We start from the raw sequence: 25,697 nt of genomic DNA, 5'->3' as shown, positions 1-25,697 counted from the left end.
TCCTTCTAAGAAATTTTTCAAGAGGTCACCCAACATAAGATTACTCCAAAGTTCAAGCTAAAGCTTAGCGCTTAACTTTAGAGTTTCTATGATCGAACCACCAAAAAAGAAGATGTACCCTATTGGTATATGTAGTAACTTTTTTCTTTTTAAGTATTTCTTAATCTTACTTTCTTTCATATCCTGATCTCATTCAGATATGATATCACTTCATTTCTATCCCCTCCTAAACTTGGAGCGTTACGCTGATGTTAGTTTTAAACAAACATTATCCATACCTAATACATTCATGGTTTAAAAACATCCAAAAATAATAATTATTACTAAAGTCATTTTTCAAAGAAAGGATCAACAGCGATAAAATAAAGATTAATTTTACACTTAATTTCAATTCATTATATTGAAAAACAATGACCTTAGTGAATAAGTATTTAAGACATTTTTATGGTAATATGTATAAGAAAATTTGTGAATTTTACGCGTTTTTACTCTATACTTCTAGAAAAGAAAAATAAAAAATGCTTGACTTTATAGAAAAGCAAAATAATTAAGCAATTTTGGGTAAATATTGTTTTTCATTTACCAAACTCATTGGACCATTGAACTTATTTAATTTTCAATATAAAACAATTGAATTTCTTGTAAGGTTTTCGGAACAAAAATCCATACTTTGACATTGTTTTTTATTCATGCTATTATTTTTTTCATTTCATTCTCAAATATAATCACATTTTAGTTTCGGATATTAAATTTATATCAACAAAAATTTGATAATTTTATTCTTTTATATATATATATATATAAATTATACAACATTCATATAAAAGTTAACATTTACATAGTTTATATATATAGAAAAATATCGTTAATGTAGACATAATTAATATATATGATCTCGACCAAGAATTAAATGTTCGCATTTCTCAATTATATAGTGTTAGAACTAAAATATATCGACAATAATATTTTAATTTATTGAAATATTATTTTTATTTTTTAAATAAAGTATTGGTTTTCAATTTTTTTTCTAAAAATATTCGTTGATTTCCCCCTTTTATTGATATTTTGTAAACATCAACATTGATCTAATACGTTATAATTCTTAGTTACATATAGTTAGATTGAAGTACGAGGTATTGGAAACTTTAGAACAATCATAACAAAACATGGGATAAAAGATCTAACCACGAAACAAAACTAAAATACTATATAGAATTATCAATAACTTCGGCTCTTCAATTATATGAAGTCAAACACTTTCTATTGGACAAGACTCAAGTAATGTAGTTACTCGTATGGATTCCCTTTAAGTTTTTCTATATAATTTGCATTTGTAGGTTTATTTATTAAATTATCATTTTTATTATTTTGAATAAAATCAACTAGTTAATTTCAAACAAACAAAATCATACCGTAGAGTTATGATCTTATATATCCTTTGATATGACCATTAGTAGTAATTTGCCTTAATCGTAGTGCGAATGATAATCAAACCATCAATTTTAAAGATGGCAATGAACGACTTACTTACCCGTTGAACTATGTCATCTAGACTCAATGCAACAAGGGGTATAATTATAATAAAGTTTGAAAAAGAAAAATGAGATAGGAAGAATTTAAGTTTTGGATTAGAAGAGTTTAGTTATTTATTTTGTATTATTGGGAGGGAAATGGGGAAAAAAAAGAAAGAAAGAAAGAATAAATAATGATTAAAAAGAAAAAAGAATGATGGTATTGTCTCCATATTGTGTGTGGTTTTTGTGGTAGGGAAATGAATGAAGCGCACACTATACCTTAAAACAAAGCAAATGATTGCATTGTCCCATTTCCATGTCTTCACTTCACGCCTCTCATACATTCTCTCCCTAACATATATATATATATATACCTCCATCTCATCCCCATGCATCATCATCATCAAACATCATCCATACCTATATCAATTTTCTCTCTCTCTCTCTTACTAACCATGGCGTGTCGATTCAAAAAATTATTAAATATACCCTGTTATATGTGCTGACTATCCATCACCCTAGCAATAATTTGGTTTAAATTTTAAATTTGTGTGTCTCGTAATAACTATTGGATACTGATTCAAAATATGAGTGGATTTTGTCTCTTACGAATATACAAACAATGGAAAATTATCAAGCACATTGTAACAGTCGGAGAAAGGTAGGAAAGAGAAGAACATTTTTTAGCCCTAAAAAAGAAAGAAACATTAAATACATAAGAAAGAAGATACGACATGCTTTCCAAGCGAGGATGTCTCTGTCAAACCAACAGTGTTCTACTTCTAGTCCGTTACTTTATGACGAGCTTCTCCATTTCCTAACTTTGCTTGCACGTCTACGTTTTAATCGTGCAAGTCCTTACTAACATTGATATTTCAGGCTTCTCATAAAAAGAAAGCCAATCAATAAAAAAGATGAAAATAATGAATCAGGATGTAAGCGAATCCTCATCCCTAATATCGATAGTAAAATATAAGCTTTAAATTCTCATTCATATATCATCCAATATAAAATCAATTAACTAGCCGTTTTCTTCAAAAAAAGTCATTTGAAATAGCCGTTTTCTTGAGCAACAATACACAAAAAAAAAAAAAAAACATCTTTCAACAATATAGAACTATCAGCCACATTATTCCAACCTTTGTTAATAACTTCTCATTGAGTAAAACAAGCAAGAGAGAAAGGGAGAAAAACAAGGGTGTAGAAAAGGGATCTTCCTTGCAAGAGAGAGAAAAGCAAAGCCAAAAAGCCCCCTTCATAGTCATCAATAAAAACCCCTCTGCCACATTTTCCTTTCCGTTTCAAATATATATATATAACAAAAAAAAGACATCTTTTTTTGTTCATTTATCATCAGCCACATTTCTGTCTGTCTGTCCTAAACCTGAGCCTCTGCTCCCAATTTACTCCCTCCATTTTCCCCTCTCTTCTCTCTTATTTTTCTTCATGAATTTTCACATCACAGTTTGGGAAAAGCTTCCCCTGTTTTCTCTCTTTTGAAACTCAAAACCAAAAAGATAAAAAAAAAAAAAAAAAGTTGAATTGAAGGATTAGCCCATCTGCCCTTTCATTTGCCATTAGCTGTTTGTTTGTTTGTACTACTTTTCTCTGTCATGTACAAACCCACAAACACAAAAACACAAATTCCCTCTTCCCCTCAAACCTTTTTTCCGTGGGTTGATTTGATTTCTCTCTCTCACCCTTTTCTTAGAAATCCTCGAGATTAGTGTCTTTGATTAAGACTTCCATCACTTCCCTCTTCCTCTTCTTCTCATTCTTCTCTCCATTTTTGGGTTTTTTTAAGCAGGAACAGAGAGTAATATTAGCATCTGATGGAGAGAGGAGGCTCTCATGGTGAGAGCCTGCCTGAGAACAACAAAAACAACAACAAACAGCATCATCATCAAGCCAACAAAGACGAAGAACAAGAAGAACCCACCACTCAAAATCACTTTTGTTAAAATCTTGAGATACCCATTTCCATTTCACTCCCAAAAAGGCTGTAGAATAAAGCAAACAAGGTTTTTGTTGATTAGAGCAACAGAAAGTACTTTCTGGGTCGGCTTTTCTTTGCTGATTCTGAGTTGCTGTGAGGCATTTTCTTTTCTTTTCTTGTTTTATGGCTCTTGTCATGCATAGAGATTCCTTGAATAAGCAGATGGATACAAGCAAGTATGTGAGATATACGCCTGAACAAGTCGATGCATTAGAAAGGGTTTATGCAGAATGTCCAAAACCCAGTTCGTTGAGGAGGCAACAGCTCATTCGGGAGTGTCCCATTCTCTCTAATATTGAGCCTAAGCAGATCAAAGTTTGGTTCCAAAATCGCAGGTAAATGGCTTAAGCTTTAAGACTAAGGGAATTTTGGCAGTGGAATTTCTATTCTTCCTGTTCTTTGACACTATAAGCTAATAGCTCTTGAGAGTACGCATGTCATTTGAGGCTTTTTTTTTTTCGAAGAAGTGAAAGTTAAAGAACTGGAAGGATTTTGTTGCATTCATTTAAGTTTGTTCATGTTTTTCTTGGCTTCTCTGTTTTCATTGCATATTCTTCCTCCATTTTCCTGAAAATATTGAAACCGAATCAATTAGATGATGATAAATTATATCTTGGTTTAGCTTTTCAGGGCTAATTGTTCTTGTGGAGATAGTTTCACCCTCTTTCAGTTTGTATCTAACTTTTTAGATCTTGTCGAATGCATACAAGGAATGTGTCTGCTTTAGTTGGTATACTTTGATTCTATATATTTAGGAAAAGCATAGATTTATTGATCAATAAAATAAAAGCTTTTCTTTTCATATTTCATACATGACTTCTGTTTCTTGCTTGCTTGTCATTTGATTTTTTTTTAATAGTTTCTTTTGAGATTTTCTTTGTTAAAAATTACTTTGTATGGAAGCTTTCTTTTGTAGGCGTGCAGAGAACCCATGTATTCTAATTATTTTGTCTCTCTTTCAATTTTTAACTTTGCATTATTTACTTTTCTTGCATTCTGTTTTTGGAAATCTTGTATTGCACTTTAGGTCCTCAACCCCACCACACCCTCCACTTTTTCCCACTTCTATTCTGAGGACAATGTTCTTGGAATTATTTTCTTTGAACAAGGTTAGCTATGATATTGCTGTCTGCTCTGGAATAAATGTTTAGTGTTTTTCCCACAGGGTTACATCTACTAGAAAGATAATCTGATCTAATCAAACTTTGTTGAATTTTCTTGTGTCTTTTCGCTTTTTATTTTATTATGATCATTATTGTGATTATTACTATTTTTGGAGGAGGGGGGACTATTGGTCCTTCTGCAAACATGTGCAAGTTTGACTGACAGGGACGTTCTTTTAATGGATTTTCTATGTTGTCTTGGACACTGTGATGGTTATGGTATTAGTCAAACGTTTTGAAATCTGCCATTATCAATTTTCAAATTAAGACTTTATTTCTCCACTTCTTCGAGACTTGAATTTTTCACTTGGTAGGAAGAATAAATTGAAATTTATTTGGTCATGGTTGGGAAAACTTCAGTTTGGTTTAGACATTTGTCCAACCAGCAAATAAGCTTGTCTTCCATCTTTGGTTTCAACAATATTTCCTAGTGCTGGTTACATTATCATGTTTTAGTGGGTTGGTTATTCAACCGCCTTGTCATTAACAAAGTTTAGTTGGTTTTAAGAGTACTTTTCAAGTTCAAATGTTTCCAAATCTAAATGTTTGGTTGAATGCGGTAGTGATTGGTCATGCATTATTATAGTCATAATTCTTGCCGGACCTAGAATGCAACCCCGTTTGAAGTTTGTAACAGAAATTACTACATCAGGAAATATGATTAGTCTATAAGAAAGAGTGATGTTTACATTGCTTTCTCAACGTCTCCAATTATTTAAATGAATGAATGATTTAGTTATTAACGAACATTTGTCACCAATTTTCCTGGCAAGAAGGAATCCTTTTCTACCCTTTTATGATCCCAACAAAATCAAAATATCTTCAAGGCTAGACTTATTATATGTTTCATCAAAAAATGCAAAAAGGAGCATCTAAAGGATTTATTTATTTTTTCTCTTTTTGATAAATCGATGTATATATTTTTAGATGTCGTGAAAAGCAAAGGAAGGAAGCTTCTCGTCTTCAAACAGTTAATAGGAAGTTAACTGCGATGAACAAGCTGTTGATGGAAGAGAATGACCGTTTGCAGACACAGGTCTCTCGTTTGGTATACGAGAACGGATACATGAGACAGCAACTGCATACTGTAAGTTCCTTTAAGCTTCTTTTTGTCTGTTTGGATCCGTTTAAGATTTTATGGAATTCACTTTACAGAATTCATTGAATCGGTAATTCTATTACTCATTTGAATAATGGATCAAAACTTGAATTAAACAGAATTTAGTTGAATCATTGTTCAGAATTGGGATGATAAAATTCATTTAAGAAATTTCCAGTGTTTTCCTTGTAGAAAAAATTCCATGGATACGTAATCTACCATATTTATCTCATTTTTAAACTGCCCTATTTCTCCATTTTTTATCTTGTCGCAATGTGAATTTGTTTACTTTAATTTTCTAAAATAGTTTTCCATGATCTTAGTTTGATTACTAATCAGATTATACCATACAATTATTGATTTTGACTTTGATACTCTAAATAAACATTTGACTTTCAAAAGTACAATATCTACTTGGTTGGGTTTCCTCTCCTTGAGGATATTTTATCTAAATCACAGTGCAGATGTCCTACTGATTCTTGATTTTATGAGTTCCCATGAATTGTGTGATGTTTATTTTCAGGCATCTGGAACAACCACAGACAATAGCTGTGAGTCTGTGGTCATGAGTGGTCAACAGCATCAACAGCAAAACCCAACTAAGCATACTCAAAAGGATGCTAATAACCCAGCCGGGTAAGTTCACATTCTGAAAGCAACAGTTTTTATGACTTGTTTTGTTTCAAGTATGATTTATTCCTTAGTCTCGTCAATTCATATTCCTGTTGTTTCTGTTGATAGTCTTCTTGCAATAGCTGAGGAGACCTTGGCAGAGTTCCTTTCCAAGGCGACAGGAACTGCTGTCGACTGGGTACAAATGATTGGGATGAAGGTAAGTTTGAGAATCGTTTGTGACCAAAATTGATTGTTGAAGGCTGTTGGGAGAACTTCTACAGTTTTCTTTTATATCTGTTCAAAAGTATGATTTCTTTGTACCTTATACAGCCTGGTCCGGATTCAATTGGGATTGTTGCTGTTTCCCGCAATTGCAATGGGGTAGCAGCACGAGCCTGTGGTTTAGTGAGTCTTGAGCCCATGAAGGTACTGTGGAATTTGGATCATATAATGGAACCCTATTCAGTTTCGTGCATTTGCCTGTATGTTAAAAGTGTATATTTATTGCAGGTGGCCGAAATTCTCAAGGATCGTCTGTCATGGTTTCGTGACTGCCGTTGTGTTGATGTTCTAAGTGTAATCTCTACAGGAAATGGAGGGACCATAGAACTCCTATATATGCAGGTATCCTCTTATCATTATGTTTTACAAAGATTGATTTTTGGTATCCTATTTAGCCTTCTTGCCTTTCAAACCAGACATATGCACCTACAACTTTAGCCGCAGCACGTGACTTTTGGACTCTTCGATACACTACAAGCTTGGAAGATGGCAGCCTTGTGGTAAACATTTCTCCTGAATGTAGTTACTTTTTTTATGTTTTGATGCCCATGCATTACGTTATTTTTTAGATCTTATTGTTTTACTCTAATGGAGCAAAATTAAAAGGCTACATATATTATTTTCAGCATGTACCATTATAGTTGGTCATTTATACTTGGAAACTCATATTTTATGATTGCTTATTTGCAGATATGTGAGAGATCATTAACATCGTCTACTGGTGGTCCATCAGGGCCCCCTCCATCCAGTTTTGTAAGAGCTGAAATGCTTCCAAGCGGGTACCTTATTCGAGCTTGTGAGGGTGGTTCCCTTATTCACATTGTCGATCATGTTGATTTAGATGTAAGTGTGCTATCTGATTGTTTATAAAGAAAAAAGAAAGAATCAAACAAAATGCTCGCTGATGATTTATCCATTTTCTCCCCCGGTCAAATCAATATTATATTGTTCTATCACCCATGGTATCATAAAAGTTTTTCTTCATCGCCAGGTTTGGAGTGTTCCTGAAGTTTTAAGGCCCCTTTATGAATCAACAAAGATTCTAGCTCAGAGAATGACCGTTGCTGTAAGAATTGTTACTTAATAGCTCATCCTCTCTTTGTTTCATATATGCTCACGAATATTTTGCCTAACAGGCCTTACGCTATGTTCGGCAAATTGCTCAAGAGGCGAGTGGTGAAGTTCAGTTGGGTGGGGGCCGACAACCCGCTGTTTTAAGGACTTTCAGTCAAAGACTCTGTAGGTAAGGCACCAAACTTATTGTCTCAAAGTTAGGCCATGCTGGATTTTTTTGGTCAAGGCTTGACATGTTTGAACTTTGAAGAATGCATATTTTTTTACGTTAATTTCTCAAGTTACTTATAGTTTATGGAAATGGTTTTAGGGGTTTTAACGATGCAGTAAATGGATTTGTGGATGATGGTTGGTCGCTTATGGATAGCGATGGAGTTGAGGACGTGACAGTTGTTATTAATTCATCTCCAAACAAATTCCTCGGTTCACAATATAACACATCGTTATATCCTACTTTTGGAGGTGTATTATGTGCCAAGGCATCAATGTTGCTCCAGGTATTGTATTAGGCTACTGTATCCTTCAAATGTTAGGCTAGTCGACATCAAGTATGAACTTTTCAACTACTATGGTTCAGAATGTTCCCCCTGCTTTGCTTGTTCGTTTCCTACGGGAGCATCGGTCAGAATGGGCTGATTATGGAGTCGATGCATACTCTGCTGCATGTCTTAAAGCCAGTGCATATGCTGTTCCGTGTGCAAGACCTGGTGGCTTCCCTGGTGGTCAGGTCATTTTACCACTTGCACATACGGTTGAGAATGAGGAGGTAACAACCTTTTATTTTATCATAAACTCTCTTCCTTTCAAGTTTATTCACCATATGCTATTCTTGTGTAGTTCTTGGAGGTTGTTCGGTTAGAGGGCCATGCTATGTTCCCTGAAGAAGCTGCTTTAGGAGGACGGGATATGTATTTATTGCAGGTTAGTGTTGCTTCATCTACCAGGAGCTCTTTTGTAAACGTTTTTGCTTTCCATTGAAAATCATTGATCAAATGCTTCTTTAGCAGCTGTGTAGTGGGGTCGAGGAAAATACAGTTGGTGCCTGTGCTCAGCTTGTATTTGCACCTATAGATGAATCATTTGCTGATGATGCTCCCTTGCTGCCGTCTGGTTTTCGTGTCATACCATTGGAGTCCAAAACAGTTTGTGACTTTCCTTTGCACACCATGCTTTCATTGGACAATAATTTCAATGGAATATGAACATGTTTAAAGACCACTTTTTAACTTGAAGGTTCAACCCTAACAAACCGGCTTTTTGTGCGATCTTTGCTAATGTCGTATTTCTTCTCTTTTGTATGTTGTAGGAGATGCCTGGGGCTACTCGAACTTTGGATTTGGCATCTACTCTAGAAGTCCGACCTGGGACTAATCGCCCAGGAGGTGAAACTGATGTTACAAACTACAACCTTAGGTCGGTCTTGACTATTGCATTTCAATTCACTTTTGAGAACCACATGCGGGATAGTGTGGCTGCTATGGCGAGACAATATGTGCGAACTGTTGTGGGGTCAGTTCAAAGGGTTGCCATGGCTATCGCCCCCTCGCAGCTTGGCTCCCAGATCGGTCCAAAAAGCCTTCCCGGCTCCCCTGAGGCTCTCACATTAGCTCAGTGGATCACACGAAGCTATAGGTACGACTTTTATCTTTACTATGTACATTCTCAATGTAGTGCATCGTTCGGATCTATATGTTTGAGAATTAAAGCATGAATCGCCAATATTTGTCCCGCACTGTTCTCACACAAGGGCAAATGAGGCCATCAATGTTACATATTCAAAACCTTGCACCTGTTCAAGTTTTGTGTTCTTGGTATCCCACACAGGACTTTTATTTTCTTTGGTGAGTTCATAAAATATGTTGTATTTCAGAATCCACTCAGGGGCAGAGCTCTTTCAAGTTGAATCTCAATCTGGTGATGCTATATTGAAGCAGCTTTGGCACCACTCAGATACAATCTTGTGCTGCTCTGTCAAAACAAATGTAATAAGAAATGTCTTTCTTCTTTTCCATTTCACGAATATGATTGCTCGGTGTATGAATTCTAAAACCGATGCACCAAATACTTACACGATCAATGAACTTTGCAGGCATCTCCGGTATTCACATTTGCAAACCAAGCTGGACTTGACATGCTGGAAACTACCCTTGTTTCTCTTCAAGATATAACGCTCGACAAGATCCTCGATGATGCTGGTCGGAAGATACTGTGCTCCGAATTCTCCAAGATAATGCAACAGGTAAATTTCTGTTCCTATTGAACTGCACATGTCTTTGACTCTCAGCCGATTCGAGTACTTAAAATATAAAGGGTGTACAAACATTATGCAGGGATTTGCATACCTTCCAGCAGGGATATGCGTCTCGAGTATGGGCAGACCGGTGTCGTATGAACAGGCTATTGCCTGGAAAGTTCTGAATGATGATGATGTCCATCACTGTCTGGCTTTCATGTTTGTAAACTGGTCCTTTATGTGATTGAACAAATGCGGTTAGATTGGGTTATTTATTTATTAAGTTGTTATCAAATATCAATAGAAACGAGAAGATTAGTAGATGTGAATGTAATTTGCAGGATTTGAAGGTTAACTGTAATGTGCATTGTGATTTTGCTTTTGGTTAAACATGGTATTAAGCTATTATGGAAAAAGGCTCATTGCATCAATATCTCCAAGTAGACCGATTAAAATATGGTTTATCTCTTAATATGGGACTTCTTTCTCTTCCAGTTTGAGAAAATAAAAATTGAAATGTTTGGTAACCATTTAAACTAGTTTTTAAGTCTTAATCTAGACTTTTTTTTTTTTAAGTCAAGTGCTTTTCAAAACTATATTCTATTCTATGATCTCAAACTTTTAGTTAATTTATGGATTGATTTCTTTGACTTTAAAAATGTGTGCTTTAGCTCAATATTCATTTGGTTCAGCTCAATTCCATCGATCATAACCAAAAATATATAAATACATTATTAAATAAAGAATTTGTCAAAAGCGTTTTTCCATACAAATGTGAAATTTTTAATTATTAGTTCAAATGGAAATCTTGCTTTTTGGTGGATGTGATCTAATTGACTCTTTTTTTATTTTTAGTTTTAATGTTACACAAAAAGATTAAATCATTGTTTGCATAGAGTTTTTAAACAAACATGTTTCGTGAAATTGAACTGGTTTATGTTAATTTGGTGCGATGTAGTTCAATTGGTAGAATTTGATCATCTATTTCTTGAAAAAGTGGAGAGTGTATGATAAGTAGTTAACCAACAAGAGGCCATGAAGTTCTACGATATAAATGTGAGTCTCAACTTTCTCTGTTAAAAATCTATGAGAGAACTAACGAAGTCAACTCAATCATGAGACAACCATTATACCAAAAAGGCTCAATAACAAAAATTAAATTTTTAGTCCTGAGGGGCTTTTGGAGTGTCGAATTTCAGAACCTTCAAATGGTAGAAAACTCCTATGTTGATAGAATTTTATATTTGTTTGGGAATAGTACATGGACATTTAGATTTGGGTGTTAAATGACCTTTAGAATGCTCAATTTAACTTTAATTTAAATGACATCATGATTCTCTCTTCAATTTCAATTTGAGACATACATTACTTTTTAATAGTCCAAATGTAATTATATGTAATTTTAATATTAATTTGATAAATGATATGATAATTTGTGATTTGTCCAAAATTTCTTAAAAAAACAAAACAAAACAAAATCTATCATGACCCTAAGCTTAGCTAGTTGTATCAACTTTAAAGGTAATCTTTCAACTTCATCTATTTAAATCTTTGGCTAACTGTTTCAATTTTAATTTGAAACTTTCAATTTCATTAAACTCAGTTAGTGAGACTAATTTTAACTGTAAACCTTCAATTTTATCAATATAAACCTCAAATTCAAATAATTATATCACTTGAAAATGTATATAATTGAGAATTTAGAATTACGAAAATAGATACAATTTCCCAAAATTTGAAATTTAATTGGTGAAATTAAAAGATAAAGGGTAATACTTGATATGAAAAATTGTTATAATACATGTACAGAGATCCATAATTTCATAAGAAAAAAATGATACATTTTTTCTTTCCAACATGACTTCTAAGTTTTTGAAATAAAAGTAGTTACAATTTTGTATGTCATGTTTACGAATAGTAACACACACAAACATATATTATAAACCAATCAAACATATGTGTACAACAAAATCCAACCAACAATTTGACATAAAATATCGTAAGAATCCTAATCTCATTATTGACCATATACCAATGTTCCACTCATAGCATATTTTAAAATAAATTCAAGGGCCTATTATATACACTTTAGAGTTCATACCATAATTTAAAAGCACATCAACTAAACTAATTTCTAATCTCACATGAAAGTGAGAGAAAAAAAGTTTCATATGAATTTGTGTCCTCTGGCATCAATTTTTTGATTTGTCACTCTGTCTCAAGTAAAATCGGAGTATTCTGACATCCATACAAAATATCTATGGATATTTTCCAATCTTATAAAATAATAATATTTGTAAGTAAAAACAATTCAATTATATTTTTCTAACTTAAATAAATATGTTTTTATTTCAAAATTTTATCAATATATTCATTAATATATTTCTAAAACTGTAATTTTAATATTGATATTAACATCAACTTTTTAATCCTTAATCTAAGATAGTTATTATCTACCCAATTTAACTTTGAGCGTAAATGAACATTTAAGCATTTATTTGTTACTTTTATTATATGAGGAGCAAAATAATCAAACTTCATGCACTTCAATAACATAAATTTATGCTAATTGATCTATGATTACATTTATCCTCGTGGAAACTTAATATATCAAATTTGTAATACAATCTGATTGACGAATTGAGGGTAGTGACAGATCCAGGATTTTATCTAAGACAGCACAATTTCATATAAATTTAACTTCAATTGTATCAATGTAATATCGTTAACGCAAATATGATTACTGATGTAAGAACACTAACATATCCAAAAAATTTACTGGACACTACTTAAACAAAAGTAAAAATTTTAGTCCATTATCTTCTAACTTTATGTCATAAACACTTCTTGGACTTTAAAAAATATATAATAGGTAATGAAATCTTGATTTGTATGTCTTAAAATGTCATACCATACATCTATTATAATAATAATAATAATAATAATAATCTAAGTTAGCAACAAAGTTGAAAATTTAAAATTTGAAATTCAATAATTAGGAACAAAAATATTTTCTAAAAAATATTTATATAACAATTTTAGTTTTTAAGATTTTTTGTATTTTACAAGATTTTTAAATAGTAAAGTAAAAGTTTATATATAAAATAACTTATTAGAGTTAAAATTGAAAGTTTGAATATTGTCATAATTTTAAAAACTAAAGATTAAACTTACATTAAGTTGAATGTAATTTTAAAACAATGATAAAAGTAAATAAAATATATGGTCAAAACTAATAACCAAGTAATTACTAAATAAGAGTATTTAATTTTAAGAATATTAAAATTGTGACTAATAAAAACTTTAGGTGAAAATTTGAGTTTGAAGGTTCGATTAGTAAAAAAATAAATTTTTTAAATTTAATACAACAATTAATTTTTAAGCATTTTTAATAAGTTAATTTTTATAAATATAACAAATCGGCAAGGCTTAACAACATGAAAAAGCGTTGATCATTTTTTAAAAAGTATTTTTCAAGTTTGTCTTTTCTTTTTATCGTCTTTCTTCTTCAATTTTTTTCTTTTTAAAAAACTATCATTTGGTTCAAAATCGTATATTAAAATATCTATTTTTTAAATTTTTTTCTTAGGTTGAAAAAAAAAATATGGTTAAGATTTGGCGTATACAAAAATAGCCAAATCTAAACGAACAAAGAATCTAAACGGTCATGTATACAAATAAATTAACCAGATCTAATCGATTAAATCTATAAATTTAAATGATTATGTATCAAAAAATTTGAAAAAAATTCTCTATATTTGGATAGCCAAATCTAAACTACTAATAATACTTAAATCTAAACGTAGACATTTTGTGTATTTTCTATTAAGGACCTATGAGCTTTTTCTATTAAAGACTTGTGGACTTTAATATTTTAATGCTTTGCTATATTTTTTAAAAGACCAATTTTTAATATTGTATGAGATTTTTAAATAATAAATAATAAATTTATATATTTATTAGACATTTTTTAAGAACCCATCAAAGTTAAAACTGAAAAAAGAATTAAGCTTATATTAATTATGAGGTTTTTTTTTTCAAAAATAATAATAAATACAAATTATTTAAGTACAAAAACTCATTATTTTGTATAAATATAAATAGTTGGTCTATATTTTCATTTTTATAATTCTCCTAATTATAATGTAATTTTAAAATAACTATAATAATAAATAAAATGTATCCGTAAAAAACTAAAAATTAAATAACTATCCATAAAATTACAAGAATATTAAAAATTAAGAGAATAGTAAAAATAATAAATTTAACAAAATATTTATAAAATAAATTTGAAGTTAGTATTAAATATACCATAAAGATTCCAAAATTTTACTTTATTTTAGAAATATTTTAATTTATACGAAAATGTGCCTAAAATCTATAACTAATAAACAATATAATATTACAATTTTATATAGAACGGTGTAAAAAGAATTAAAAAAATAAATATTACGTTACACCTGAGAATGCTAAAAGAAGAATAAATAAGAAGGGTGTAAGATTAGGAATATAATAATGTAGTTTGAATTGGAAGGTTGATATTAAAAAGGGTTTCTTTTTCGGAATAAGGTATGATCCAACCGACGGGGAGTTTTATCTAATTAATTATGTTTCTGTTTTGGATTCACTTCTTTTTTGGACAATCAATTTGCATTCCAACACCAACAGGTTTTGTTTACTCTCGTACTCTCAACCATAACTTTTCCAAAAATCTCAGATATGATCCAATTTGTTTGATCTCATATTCCTTCGCTTTAATCCCATTCCTGATCCAATTTCTTTTGCTCTTTCATTAGTTTCCTTGGTTGATTTTCAATCGATTGCGAATACCTGACATCCATTTTGGAGCACCATTTTTCTTTTTTGTTCTCTTCTACAGCTTGTTTGAATCCCCCGCTTTTATTTCTTCAGGCAATTTTAAGAAATTTTGTTTGTGAATCACTGATATTCAAAGGAAGAATGAGTCATTTTCCAGGGGATTTTAGGAGACCTGAATCAGGTGCGCGTGTGTGTGTGTGCATATTGAAGTCTCTGTTTGCAATTGCATGCATATTTCAGAAAACTTATCCTTTCAATTTTCTTTTGCAGCTAAAAGTAGATTGAAAGATTTATTGCTTCAGATAGATAATCAACTTTGTGCGGATTGTGGTGCCCCAGATCCCAAATGGGCGTAAGTTTCTTTAACTTCATATTTAAAGGACTGGGATCTGACCGTTTAGACCTTGCTTGTTAACCATTTGGTTTCGGTTTCTAAAATTTAAGCCTATTTCCTTTAGTTTCTTACACTTCTTAGGTAAATGAGCTGACTTCTTAGTCAAATTCTAAAAAATATGACAAGTTTTCATAAAATACTTTTATTAGTTTTCAAAACTTAGATTGTTTTTTGAAAACATTTGTAAGAAGTAGATAACAAATAAGAAATTTAGAGGTGAAAAATGGTGTTTATAGGCTTAAGTTTCAAAAACTAAAAATACAAAAATCAAATGGTTATCAAAGGAACTTAGTTTTATTATTCTTTTCCTTGGAACAAAATGCAGTGCCTTTCATCGATGGATTTACTTCTGTGTTTCTTTTCTGTTTATATGAACATTGAAGAAGTATGATGTATGATTCACTGCCTATGCAGCTCTGCGAATATTGGCGTGTTTATATGCTTAAAATGTAGTGGCGTGCATAGAAGCCTTGGAACACATATATCAAAGGTAATGCTCACCTTTCGGAAGATGAAGATTATGGTTTGCATTTCTTTAATTGTGTCACTGGAATAAAAGTTATTTTTATGTAAGTTTCTAATTTTGCTAAAGGTTGGTCTTGTTTGAATATTTCTAAAGAAAGAGAACACTAGAGGGTTTACTTTCTTTCTCGTATTAGAAAACTATGCTTGAACTTAGAGCTTCTACCTTTCTGGTTCTGTGTTATGATGGCTAAATAAAAGTTGTAGTTCTGAGGACATTATTGGTTTTGGTTTAGGTTTTGTCAATAACGTTGGATGAATGGTCTGACGATGAGATTGATGCAATGATAGAGGTTGGAGGAAATGGTTCTGCTAATGCAATATATGAGGCTTTTATCCCTGATGGATATACAAAGCCTGGACCAAGTGCCAGCCATGAGGAGCGTTCAAATTTCATTCGGTAAGACTCTAAATTGAGATGATTTAGCCTCAAATTGGTTGCTTTACATCCATCCTAAGGTAGTAATCACTGAGAAGCGTTTTTAGGTTTGTGCATCAAAATTGATAACTAGTAATCAGTCTGTTGTTTTTATGGCCATTTCAGCCTTAATTTAGAACCTACCATGTAATTTTGGTAAGCTTATACTTTTTGTGCTTATGTAAGATGCCATTTTCTTTCATTCCAATATCAGTAAATGTAGTAAGGAATTTGGGCCTTGAATGGATGATGATATTCAGTAGCCATGCCTCTGCTCGGTCTTTAATCTCTTTACAGCAGTAATATAATAGTCAATCTTTCACGTAGGTCTAAGTATGAACTTCAAGAATTTTTAAAACCAAGCTTGCGAATTGTATCCAATAACTCCTCAAAGAGTTCTGAGGAGCCAAGTTATTTTCAAGAGATCGCCGATAGCTTTCGAAGCTCAAATTCTTCAAAGAAATCAGTAAGTTTTATTATGTATTCTATATTATACCAGATGATAGAACGTATTTCCAAATTGTTTCTCCCTTAAAGTGGCGATCTGTTTTGAATAATATGTTGGTAAATATATGATAGGAATCTCAATGGAAGTCTTTATTGAGCAAACAATCGCCCTAAGGCAAGTTACAAACACCAAAGGAAATATGAACAACTACTACTCTCTCACTCTCGAGAAGAGTCCCTAACAATATAACCGACTTTCCTTTTCCCATCTTCCCTAATAATACTACTCCTCTACTAAACTGGTCCCTCCTTCTGTCTCCAGCTCTCCAGCTCATCACCAGCTAAGCAACATGAGCCATACTCCCACAAACTATTGCTTTCCCCTTCCTATCCTTTCTATAATATTGCATTACAATTGATTGTAATCTGATTAACTCTTTAACTCTTTCTGCTTTTGAGATTAGCCACAGGAAGGCATGGTTGAATTTATGGGATTATTGAAAGTCAAGGTGATTAAAGGCACAAACTTAGCCGTGAGGGATGTGAAGACCAGTGACCCTTTTGTTACCTTAACTCTTGGACAACAGGTCAGTCATAGCTTTCTGATCATGGTTTTTCTCTTTGTACTAGGGTTTCCACGTAGAGCTTGTATTCTTTCTTCGTTTTTGTTTTTCAATACTTATATGCATTCTTTTAATCGGATTTATGCAAATTAAAGGATGTAATGAAAACAGTGAGGTCATGTTTGGGCAGATTTCGTTAGAATCACCTTTTATTTTTCGAAATTACTCTTGAACATATCTATGAAATCATTCCCAACCGATTTTCGATGTTATAAAAATAGCATTGAAAAGTGTAAAATTAAATATTGGATAATTTTTTAGTGATTATAGACTTGTTTCGGAGTGATTTTGAACATGAAAAAAATGGCTTCAATAATTTCAAAATCACTCTTAAACATGCACTAAGCATTCCAAAACATGCTCCAACATTGAAGGTGGATTGGACTTGCTATTGAAAATAGTAAGCTTATTATTATTGAAATTGACAACGTCAATTGTTTTTGTTGCTGCTGATAGACCGCTAAAACGATGGTGATAAAGAGCAACTTGAATCCAATTTGGAATGAGGAACTCATGCTTTCGGTTCCTCTGGAATATGGACCCTTGAAGTTGGTAAGCTTTTGCAAATTTTTGCTAGTAGTTGCACATTCTAATAATTTTAGACCTCGCTTTTATGTAGTGTTTATAAGTGGAAAGTTTGGTAGCCATTTGTTTTTGGATTTTGAAAATAAGCCTATAAACATCATAGCCATAGATTGATTTATATGTTTTGTTGTCTATACCTTCAGAAGTGTTTTCAAAATTCAATCCAAAATTTGAAAACCAAGGTCTTGTTTGGTATCCATTTTGTTGTTAGTTTTTTGTTTTTGAAGATTAAGCCTATTTTTCCTCACATTTTTACTTTAAAAACTATTTTAGTTTTCAAAATTTGACTTGGTTTTAAAAAACATTTTGGTAAAATGTAGATAAAAAAACCAAAATTTATAGGTGGAGGTGGAAAGAGTGTTTATAGGCTTAATTTTCTAAAACAAAAAACTAAATAGTTATCAAACGAGCCCTAAAAAATTAGTTTTAAAAAACTTGTTTTATTTTGCTTATGAAATTTAGCTGAGAGAGTTCATATGTTTTTATAGAAAATATGAAAACTATGATCAAGAAATTTAGAAATTGGGTAAAGCAAACACAATTTTATAACAACTAAATAGTTACCAAACGAGTCTTTTATTTTTAGATGTGTCACATTTAATTTAACCTACTGAATATGTGTCATGGATTTGAGCTTATTTTTTGAAGAAAGAAGTGTACATCCATTTTTTATCCCTTCACATCATCCTCCATTGCAGCAAGTGTTCGATCACGACATGATTTTATCTAATGACTTGATGGGCGAAGCAGAAATCGACCTCCAACCGATGATAACATCAGCAATAGCATTCGGAGATGCTGAAATGCTTGAGAACATGCAGATTGGAAAATGGTTGAAGTCAGATGACAATGCCCTTATCGATGATAGCGCTGTCGTAATCGTCGACGGGAAGGTGAAACAAGAGGTGTCACTCAAGCTCCAAAATGTAGAATCAGGTGAAGTGCACTTGGAACTAGAATGGATACCTATTGATCAATAATATGCATGATTTTCGGTTTGTTAATGCAATGTAGTGAAATTTGAACCGTATTTGTATGTATAAGCAAACCTAGGAAGAAGCATTTGTGTGGGTTCGTTTGATAAACAAATTAAAATTGAACGACACATGGCGTACATTTTGTATCAGGCTCGAAAATATTCCAAGTTAATTTCAGATGATTGCTTGCTCTTTTTAACTTTTCTTTTATTGGAAATAAATGCTTCCTTTATGATACGAAATATTACAAATGAATTTTTTTTTTTTTTTTTTTTTGTACAAGAGTTGATGTTATTAGTTAATTCTTAAATTTTTTCAATCAACCAGTTAAAGATGGTAATGTTTGTGGTGTAAAATGCTAGAGATCTGTGAGGGGGAAGAAAACTTTGTAGGAGTTAATTGGGGACGGAGACGGTGAATATATCTTTTCATTGGCGTTTATCGTTCTTTTGCCCAATTTGTTTCTTATTAATATTCTTTTAAGGAAAACCAATTATATAATATAAAAATGATTCTTTTACTACATGATATTTGAAAATTAATTGTTAAAAGTCTTTTAGATAAATATTATTCTAGACTATAATAGGGGTCTTTTAAAAAATATAACAAATCACACTGTATTTACACTGTATAGAATAATTTCAAAAATAAAAAAATCTAGAGATTTACAGTGTAAAATACAAAAAATGTTCAATCAACCATGTTGTGAACAACACATGCGTAATTTTGCAATTTTGTTACATGGTCGTTTAGATTTGGGGATCTAAATTAAAACTTTTTTTTCAAAAGTTGGTATACGATTTTTTTAATTCTTTTGGTACACGATCGTTTACTTTTCTTAATCTAAATGATTTTTTTCAATATTCTTTATACATGATTTTTTATTTTATTTTAATTTATTTTTTTTACGATCTTTAACATTTGGCTACTCCAATCTAAATGATTTTTTTTTTAAATTCTTTATACACGATCTTTTAGATTTTGCTATTTTTTGTATATGATCGTAAAAAAAGAGGAAAATAAGAAAGACGATAGAAAAAAATCACAGAAATACGATGGAAAAATTAAATGACGTAAATAAAGAATTAGAAAATAAGAAAGACGATGGAAAGAAATCGCAGTAGGAAAAAAGAAGAGGAAAAGAAGAAATACGATAAAAAGAAATTGTAGCAAAAAAAAAAAAAAAGAGAAAAAGAAGAAAAACGATGGAAATAAATCGCAGCAGAAAATAAGAAAGACGATGAAAGAAAATTGCAGGAGTAAGACGAAAGAAATCGCGAGGAAGAGAAGAAAGATGGAAGGTTAAAACCTAAAATATTTAAAATATGACTAACTTTACGGCCTTTGATATACGGACTATAAATAGTTTGGTGTTTTGTTAGGAAAGTTTCTCACTTTCAAAATTCTCAATTTGCTGATATATTTAGTATTCCTTATCATTTATTATTTTACCTTCTCCATTTTTTTATTCTTTATTATAGTATTTCTTATTTTAGTTTGCACTATTTTCTTATCAAATTAAAATAGTCTACCCATCAAATACATACTATTATAACTCAAATTAAAATAATCTACATCTTAAAGACAAACTATTCTAATCAAACTATAATAACCCAAAATTATAGTAACTTACTTATTGCTCTATGCATCGATAGATTTATATAGGAGCCAGCGAGGGCCCGTGCTCTTGCTCTCCTCATATTATCACTTTTTGTATTTTAATATTAATTGTCAGATTACAATATATATTAAATAATATTTTATTTTAAATAAATTATAGTTATAGTATAGTGGTTGTGTCTTGCATTTTGCAAATATTTTTTTAACATTTTTTTTAGTATGTGTATTATATAATATCTTCTATATAAAATTTCTGGATCCACTAGCTACATCTTACATTTGTGTAAATATGATAATTATATGGCTGTTATGGTATGAGAAAATTAAATACATATAAGAGTGTAATTTTTTTCTACTGTCTTCATTTATTGTGTATCATATTAATATCCTTTGAAATTTGAACATAGTCCATATCAACATTAATATGAGGTTCACTAATATTTATGAATACAAACTTTTAAGTGTGAACTAAGGGTGTGATATTTCCTAATAATGGATATTTTAAAAAATGTATTTTCATTTAAACTTTCTTTTTTCGTAAAAATTGTTTAGAATTGAAAGGTTGACATATTTGGTTCTACTTTTTCATAAATGTGTTTATAGTTAAGTTTGTTTGGTTTGTCTAACCTTAAGAAACATTTATTTTTCTAAAATTTCATTTTGAGTATCTTCTTCAAAATAGATTATTTTCATAGTTCAATTTTTTAAAATTTATTTAGAGAAGTTACAAACACCTTCAACATCTTTTAAAATTATATATTTATAAATTAAACACTTCAAAAGTTAATTCAAGTGCACTCTCGATACTTTAAAACATAGATAATGGTTCTTTTCAACATGATGATGGATGTTTATATTTAAATAGTAGTGAAATTATTAGACATATTTTAAACGATAATACATATAATTAAGGTGTGGGTTATGTATGTACATTGATCATTTATCACATTAGGTTATTTTATTAGATTGAACTTATCATCGGATCTATTTAATCAATGCCCTAGATTCATAATTAAGTATGAACTAAATGGATAGAAGCTTACTCTTAGATTGATTATGGTTTAATTGAAACCCTAATTGAACTATTATATAAAGATATCTTAGGTTATGATCCTAAATACACAAAAGCGTACACAGTCTTTCTTAACCATCTTGAGAAAGATCCCACTAACTTAGAGTTTTAGTTGAGGAAGACAATAGCCTTCTTCAATGGAATCCAATATATAATTTTATTCTTAACATTTTGACATGAATGACCTAAGGTTAATCTATATATATATATATATATGTGTGTGTGTAAAGTAAATTATGCTAACAGAAACGGGTTTGTAAGTGGATGGCCTAACAACACAAGTAGATGTTCTATTACCAACATTGAAAACCTCTATAAGAACGTACTATCAACAATAAATGACCCCAAATAATAAAACCTCATCAAACCCCTCCAACTAACATAAATCACTTACACCCAAAATTTCATCAAATCTCCAAACAGTCAACCATACCTAAATAATATAATTAATAATAAAAGCTTATTGAGACAAGAAAAGGGACAATATAACTTATGGTAGATATAATAATTAATTGGTTGGAGATATTAACCCAAATATTGTGACCAAATAGAATTCAACTACAACCATACCATACTTTGATATGGTTTTTGCAATTTGTCCCATAATTATAAATAATAACCATATTAAGTTATTAAGAGTGTAAAATATTTATCATTTTTTTTGTTGTTTTAGAGTTTTTATCAAAAATACAATAGAAAGATTTAATAAATAATATTTCAATGTAGTTTTTAGTGACTTCAGAAAAAAAAACAAAAACAGACACATACAAAATAGGATCATATGTATCTAAATTTGACCTTCCTACAAAAATTTTGGACAAAATTGAGATTTGTGGCATTCTGTTTTAAGTAAAAAAAATTTAACATTTTGTTTTAATTGCCTTAGTTTTTCTCCTTTCTTATTATCTTTTGTTTTTCTCTCTCTCTCTCACGTGTGTTTTCTCAGGTTCCCTCCTTACGTACACGTACACACTCTCGTTCACTTCCTAGCATCCTTTCCATCTCAAACTATGTTCGGAACCTCATATTTTCAAAGAAATATGCAATAAATTACAAATATTTGTCCACGCTACCATAATAATTTCAAATCTTGTTTTTCACCCCAACTAAATGGTTGGATTATAAATAGCGGTATTTGTAAAAACAACCAAAAAAAAATTATAATAATAATATTCATGTCACTACATTTTTTAAATTGTAAAAGTAGCAAATTTAAAAATAGATTATCATCTGATAGTCATATGATAACCGTCTCATATCATTAATTACTTGTCATATTTTTTATATTCGAAATATAAGAAAAAAAAAAGAAAAAAGATGTAATGGGCTGTTTTTTTTCTAATTTTTTTTTTTATATAATACACAAGATCATTTCATAGGATTTAGAGGTCAAAATTACATGTTCTAATTTAAATCAATCTAAATTACACAAAATGCTCTTAAATTTTGTATTTTGCGTATAAAAACATAGTCCTAAACTTTTAATTTTTTTTTCTAAAAGATACCTTTAAAATTTAAAAAGTAATTAAAGAAATACTTTTATCGAGTTAATTTCGATGGATGGAGAACACTAATGTTTTATGTTTTGTTTAAAAAATAATCCTAAATATTCAAAAGCTTGAAAAACATACTCTTAAATTAAAAAAAAAAAAAAATACTATCCCTTATTGTTTAATATAGAAGAAAAGCCATCTACACCTTATTCTCATTGATCACTCTATTAACGGTTTTTTGTACAGTGATCCCTTTTTTTTTTTTTTTTTAAGTTAGAAAAAGAAAAACCTTTAGTTAAAAAAACATAAAATCTCACCAAATTTCAACATCAAAATCAAAACATCTTCGCATGTTTGATATTGACATTAGGAATGTATGGGTTAGGTTTTAGGATTTGGAGATTTTTGGACTGGTCCGAATGTTTTAACCAATCAAATTGACAACCCAACCCTTAAAATTTGAGTTGAGTTGGGTTAAATAATCGGATCATTTATTGTTCTTTTTTAAGTATATTTTTTATGACTTACGACACATATTAATAACTAAAGTTTCATAAAACTCCAAATATTAAATATCAAAATCTAACATAACTATTACAAATTTCAAAAACCTTCATTAGGTATGAATTATAATATTCATAAGTTGTTAAAAATATTCTAATTATATTAGAAATTCACGTTGGATTGGGTCAACAATCTCAAAAAGACATAAAAATTAAAATTCAACCCAACCGACCCAAGATAAAAACTAACTGAACTCAACCCTTACAATTTGGGTTGGGTTCGTGTTGGCACCCGTACTAGGAGCCACCTCATCCTAATCCAAATACAGGAGTTACATCATCATTCCATTCTCTTAAAAAGTTAAAGAAATCGTAACGACATTTATCAAAAACTATAATTTATAAAAGTTTAGGATTAAAAATAGAATTTAAATAAAATTACTAAAAAAAATGGAAGTAAGTATAGAAAGCAGTCAAAATAAATAATAATAGGATGATAATATAGTTAATAGATATAAGAACACAAAAGTTGTCACTTGGGAAATTGAGAAGCAATCTGTCCCTTTGTCTCTCTCACACTCACTACGGTACCTTACCTTACCAACCTCAGTTGAAAGCTCAAATTTCTAAAACTCAATAATATGACCATATCAAATTGGTGGGGATAAGAGAGAGAAGTAGACATGGAGACTGCTTCCCCCATCTTTTGTCTTACCTCTTCTAAACTCTATTAAATCCATACTATCTCCCTCTCTAATCAATAATTCAACATTCAATCACAATTTTAATTAATGGAATCCAAATCTGTCTCATCAAATATAATTGAACAACAAAATGGAACTCTATAATACGAATCTGAAATTCCCAAAATAATTAATCTGATATAGAATGTCTGAATTAAGAAGATCTAATATCCAAAATCAACACATTCAACTCTCAAGAGGAAAAAATTCAATCAAAGAAGAAGCAAAACGTACAAAATAAGATCGTCAGGGGCGGAACAACCACCAGATCTCATCTCAGAGTCGTCTATGTACATGCAAATTCCTCATCACACTCACTTGTTAGCAATAATGTTAGTAGTTTCAGAGGCAGAGAGCGAAGACGACGACGACGACGACGACGATCTACTCTGCTTCCTGAACTTAAAGAAGTAAATAAAAGCAGAAGCAACGAGCAAAGAAACGCCAATAATTCCACATACCAAACTGGCCACAAGCAATGCGCCGCGAATGTGATCTCCACCGGCAGCGGAGGCTCCAGAGCGGTTGCGGTGGCTACGGTTCCACCACTGTGGGGGGAGGGAAGTGTTCATGGCCTTGGGAAGAGCGACATCGGAGTTGGACCAGGAGTTTCCTTTGAAGAAGGATTGCATCTGAGGAGAGGAATTCTGGATAGCGTCAGGGTTTTGGTAGTCCAAGCCGTGCTCTGAGGGACGGAGGTCTCTGGCATTGGAGAGTGGAGCGAGGAGGAGAATAATGAGGGCGAGGGAGGAGTAAAGGACGGCGAATGAGGGAATCGGAGACTCGTGAATGGCCATTTGATTTTGGTTGGTGTGTGGTTCAATTTTGATTTATCTGTGAGTAAGGGAAAAAAGGAGGAGGAAGGGCGCCGTTGGTTTTATGATGGGAATGGAAGAAGTGAAACGACGTCGGATATGATAAATAGGCAGCTTTTGCGTTTTTGCCTTTGTCGTATTGTTGTAGAGATAGAAGAAGAAGGGGTGTGGACGAGAACGGCTTCACGAATAACACACCTTAAGGTAACTTTTTTTTTTTTAAAAGAACTTTTACCATAAAAAGTTTTAAGGTCTTACTTACTTAGTTTACCACTGTAATTTATGCATTATTAGAATCTGCATAGTAAATAAAGAAATGGAAAAGAAATAATGAAAAAGAAAAGCAAAAAAAAAAAAAAAAAAAAAAAAAAAAAAAAAGAGCGCCGCTTTGTTGGTTGTCTGTTTATTTAATTTGTGGAGAGGAAAAAGGGGAAGTGTAGCTCCGTGATTAGGGCCGAACCATTTTGTATTAACAAAAATTAATTAGGGGGAATCTATGATTTAATATTATATTATTATACCCTAAACCCTAAACACTTTTTATTTTTTATTTTTTATTTTATTATTTCCTAATAAATAATAATTAACCCCTTTCACCCCTATATTGTTTCTCCCTCTTTTCAATCTCACTTTTACATTAAACAAAACAAACTAACTTAATTTATATTTATTTAACCTTGTTTTGTTTGCT

At 31.1% G+C, this 25,697-nt stretch overlaps 3 protein-coding genes across 4 annotated transcripts; 2 read left to right on the top strand and 1 right to left on the bottom strand.

The window, feature by feature from the left end:
* Positions 1–2,832: 2,832 nt before the first annotated feature.
* On the top strand, positions 2,833–10,407 carry LOC103488304 (homeobox-leucine zipper protein ATHB-14-like). The gene is made up of 18 exons (XM_008446985.3): positions 2,833–3,845; positions 5,601–5,760; positions 6,296–6,408; positions 6,514–6,604; positions 6,718–6,813; positions 6,898–7,011; positions 7,086–7,169; positions 7,360–7,512; positions 7,661–7,735; positions 7,806–7,912; positions 8,054–8,240; positions 8,321–8,509; positions 8,581–8,664; positions 8,751–8,885; positions 9,050–9,375; positions 9,614–9,725; positions 9,833–9,982; positions 10,074–10,407. The coding sequence occupies exons 1-18, from the start codon at positions 3,634–3,636 to the stop codon at positions 10,218–10,220; spliced, it is 2,535 nt and encodes an 844-aa protein (XP_008445207.2). The 5' UTR covers positions 2,833–3,633; the 3' UTR covers positions 10,221–10,407.
* A 4,087-nt stretch (positions 10,408–14,494) lies between these two features.
* Positions 14,495–18,959, top strand: LOC103488311 (ADP-ribosylation factor GTPase-activating protein AGD12-like). Of its 2 annotated transcripts, none has more exons than XM_008446998.3 (9): positions 14,495–14,545; positions 14,888–14,975; positions 15,065–15,146; positions 15,603–15,678; positions 15,947–16,110; positions 16,456–16,594; positions 17,040–17,162; positions 17,655–17,750; positions 18,482–18,959. In XM_008446998.3, exons 2-9 carry the CDS (start codon positions 14,936–14,938, stop codon positions 18,761–18,763), a joined length of 1,002 nt encoding a protein of 333 aa, XP_008445220.2. In that variant the 5' UTR covers positions 14,495–14,545; positions 14,888–14,935; the 3' UTR covers positions 18,764–18,959. The 2 variants fall into 2 exon arrangements, with proteins under 2 accessions (XP_008445220.2, XP_008445229.2); XM_008447007.3 differs by having other exon boundaries at positions 14,503–14,644.
* Positions 18,960–24,270: 5,311 nt separating this feature from the next.
* On the bottom strand, positions 24,271–25,092 carry LOC103488324 (uncharacterized). Its single transcript, XM_051080288.1, has 2 exons — positions 24,653–25,092; positions 24,271–24,587 (listed from the first exon to the last, which is right to left on the bottom strand). The coding sequence occupies exons 1-2, from the start codon at positions 24,986–24,988 to the stop codon at positions 24,576–24,578; spliced, it is 348 nt and encodes a 115-aa protein (XP_050936245.1). The 5' UTR covers positions 24,989–25,092; the 3' UTR covers positions 24,271–24,575.
* Between the last annotated feature and the right edge of the window lie 605 nt (positions 25,093–25,697).

The sequence above is a fragment of the Cucumis melo genome, chromosome 12, assembly GCF_025177605.1.
Source record: "Cucumis melo cultivar AY chromosome 12, USDA_Cmelo_AY_1.0, whole genome shotgun sequence".
Taxonomy (NCBI): domain Eukaryota; kingdom Viridiplantae; phylum Streptophyta; class Magnoliopsida; order Cucurbitales; family Cucurbitaceae; genus Cucumis; species Cucumis melo.
Note: the sequence above shows the minus strand (reverse complement) of the source record. Positions and strands in the feature narration are given on the sequence as shown.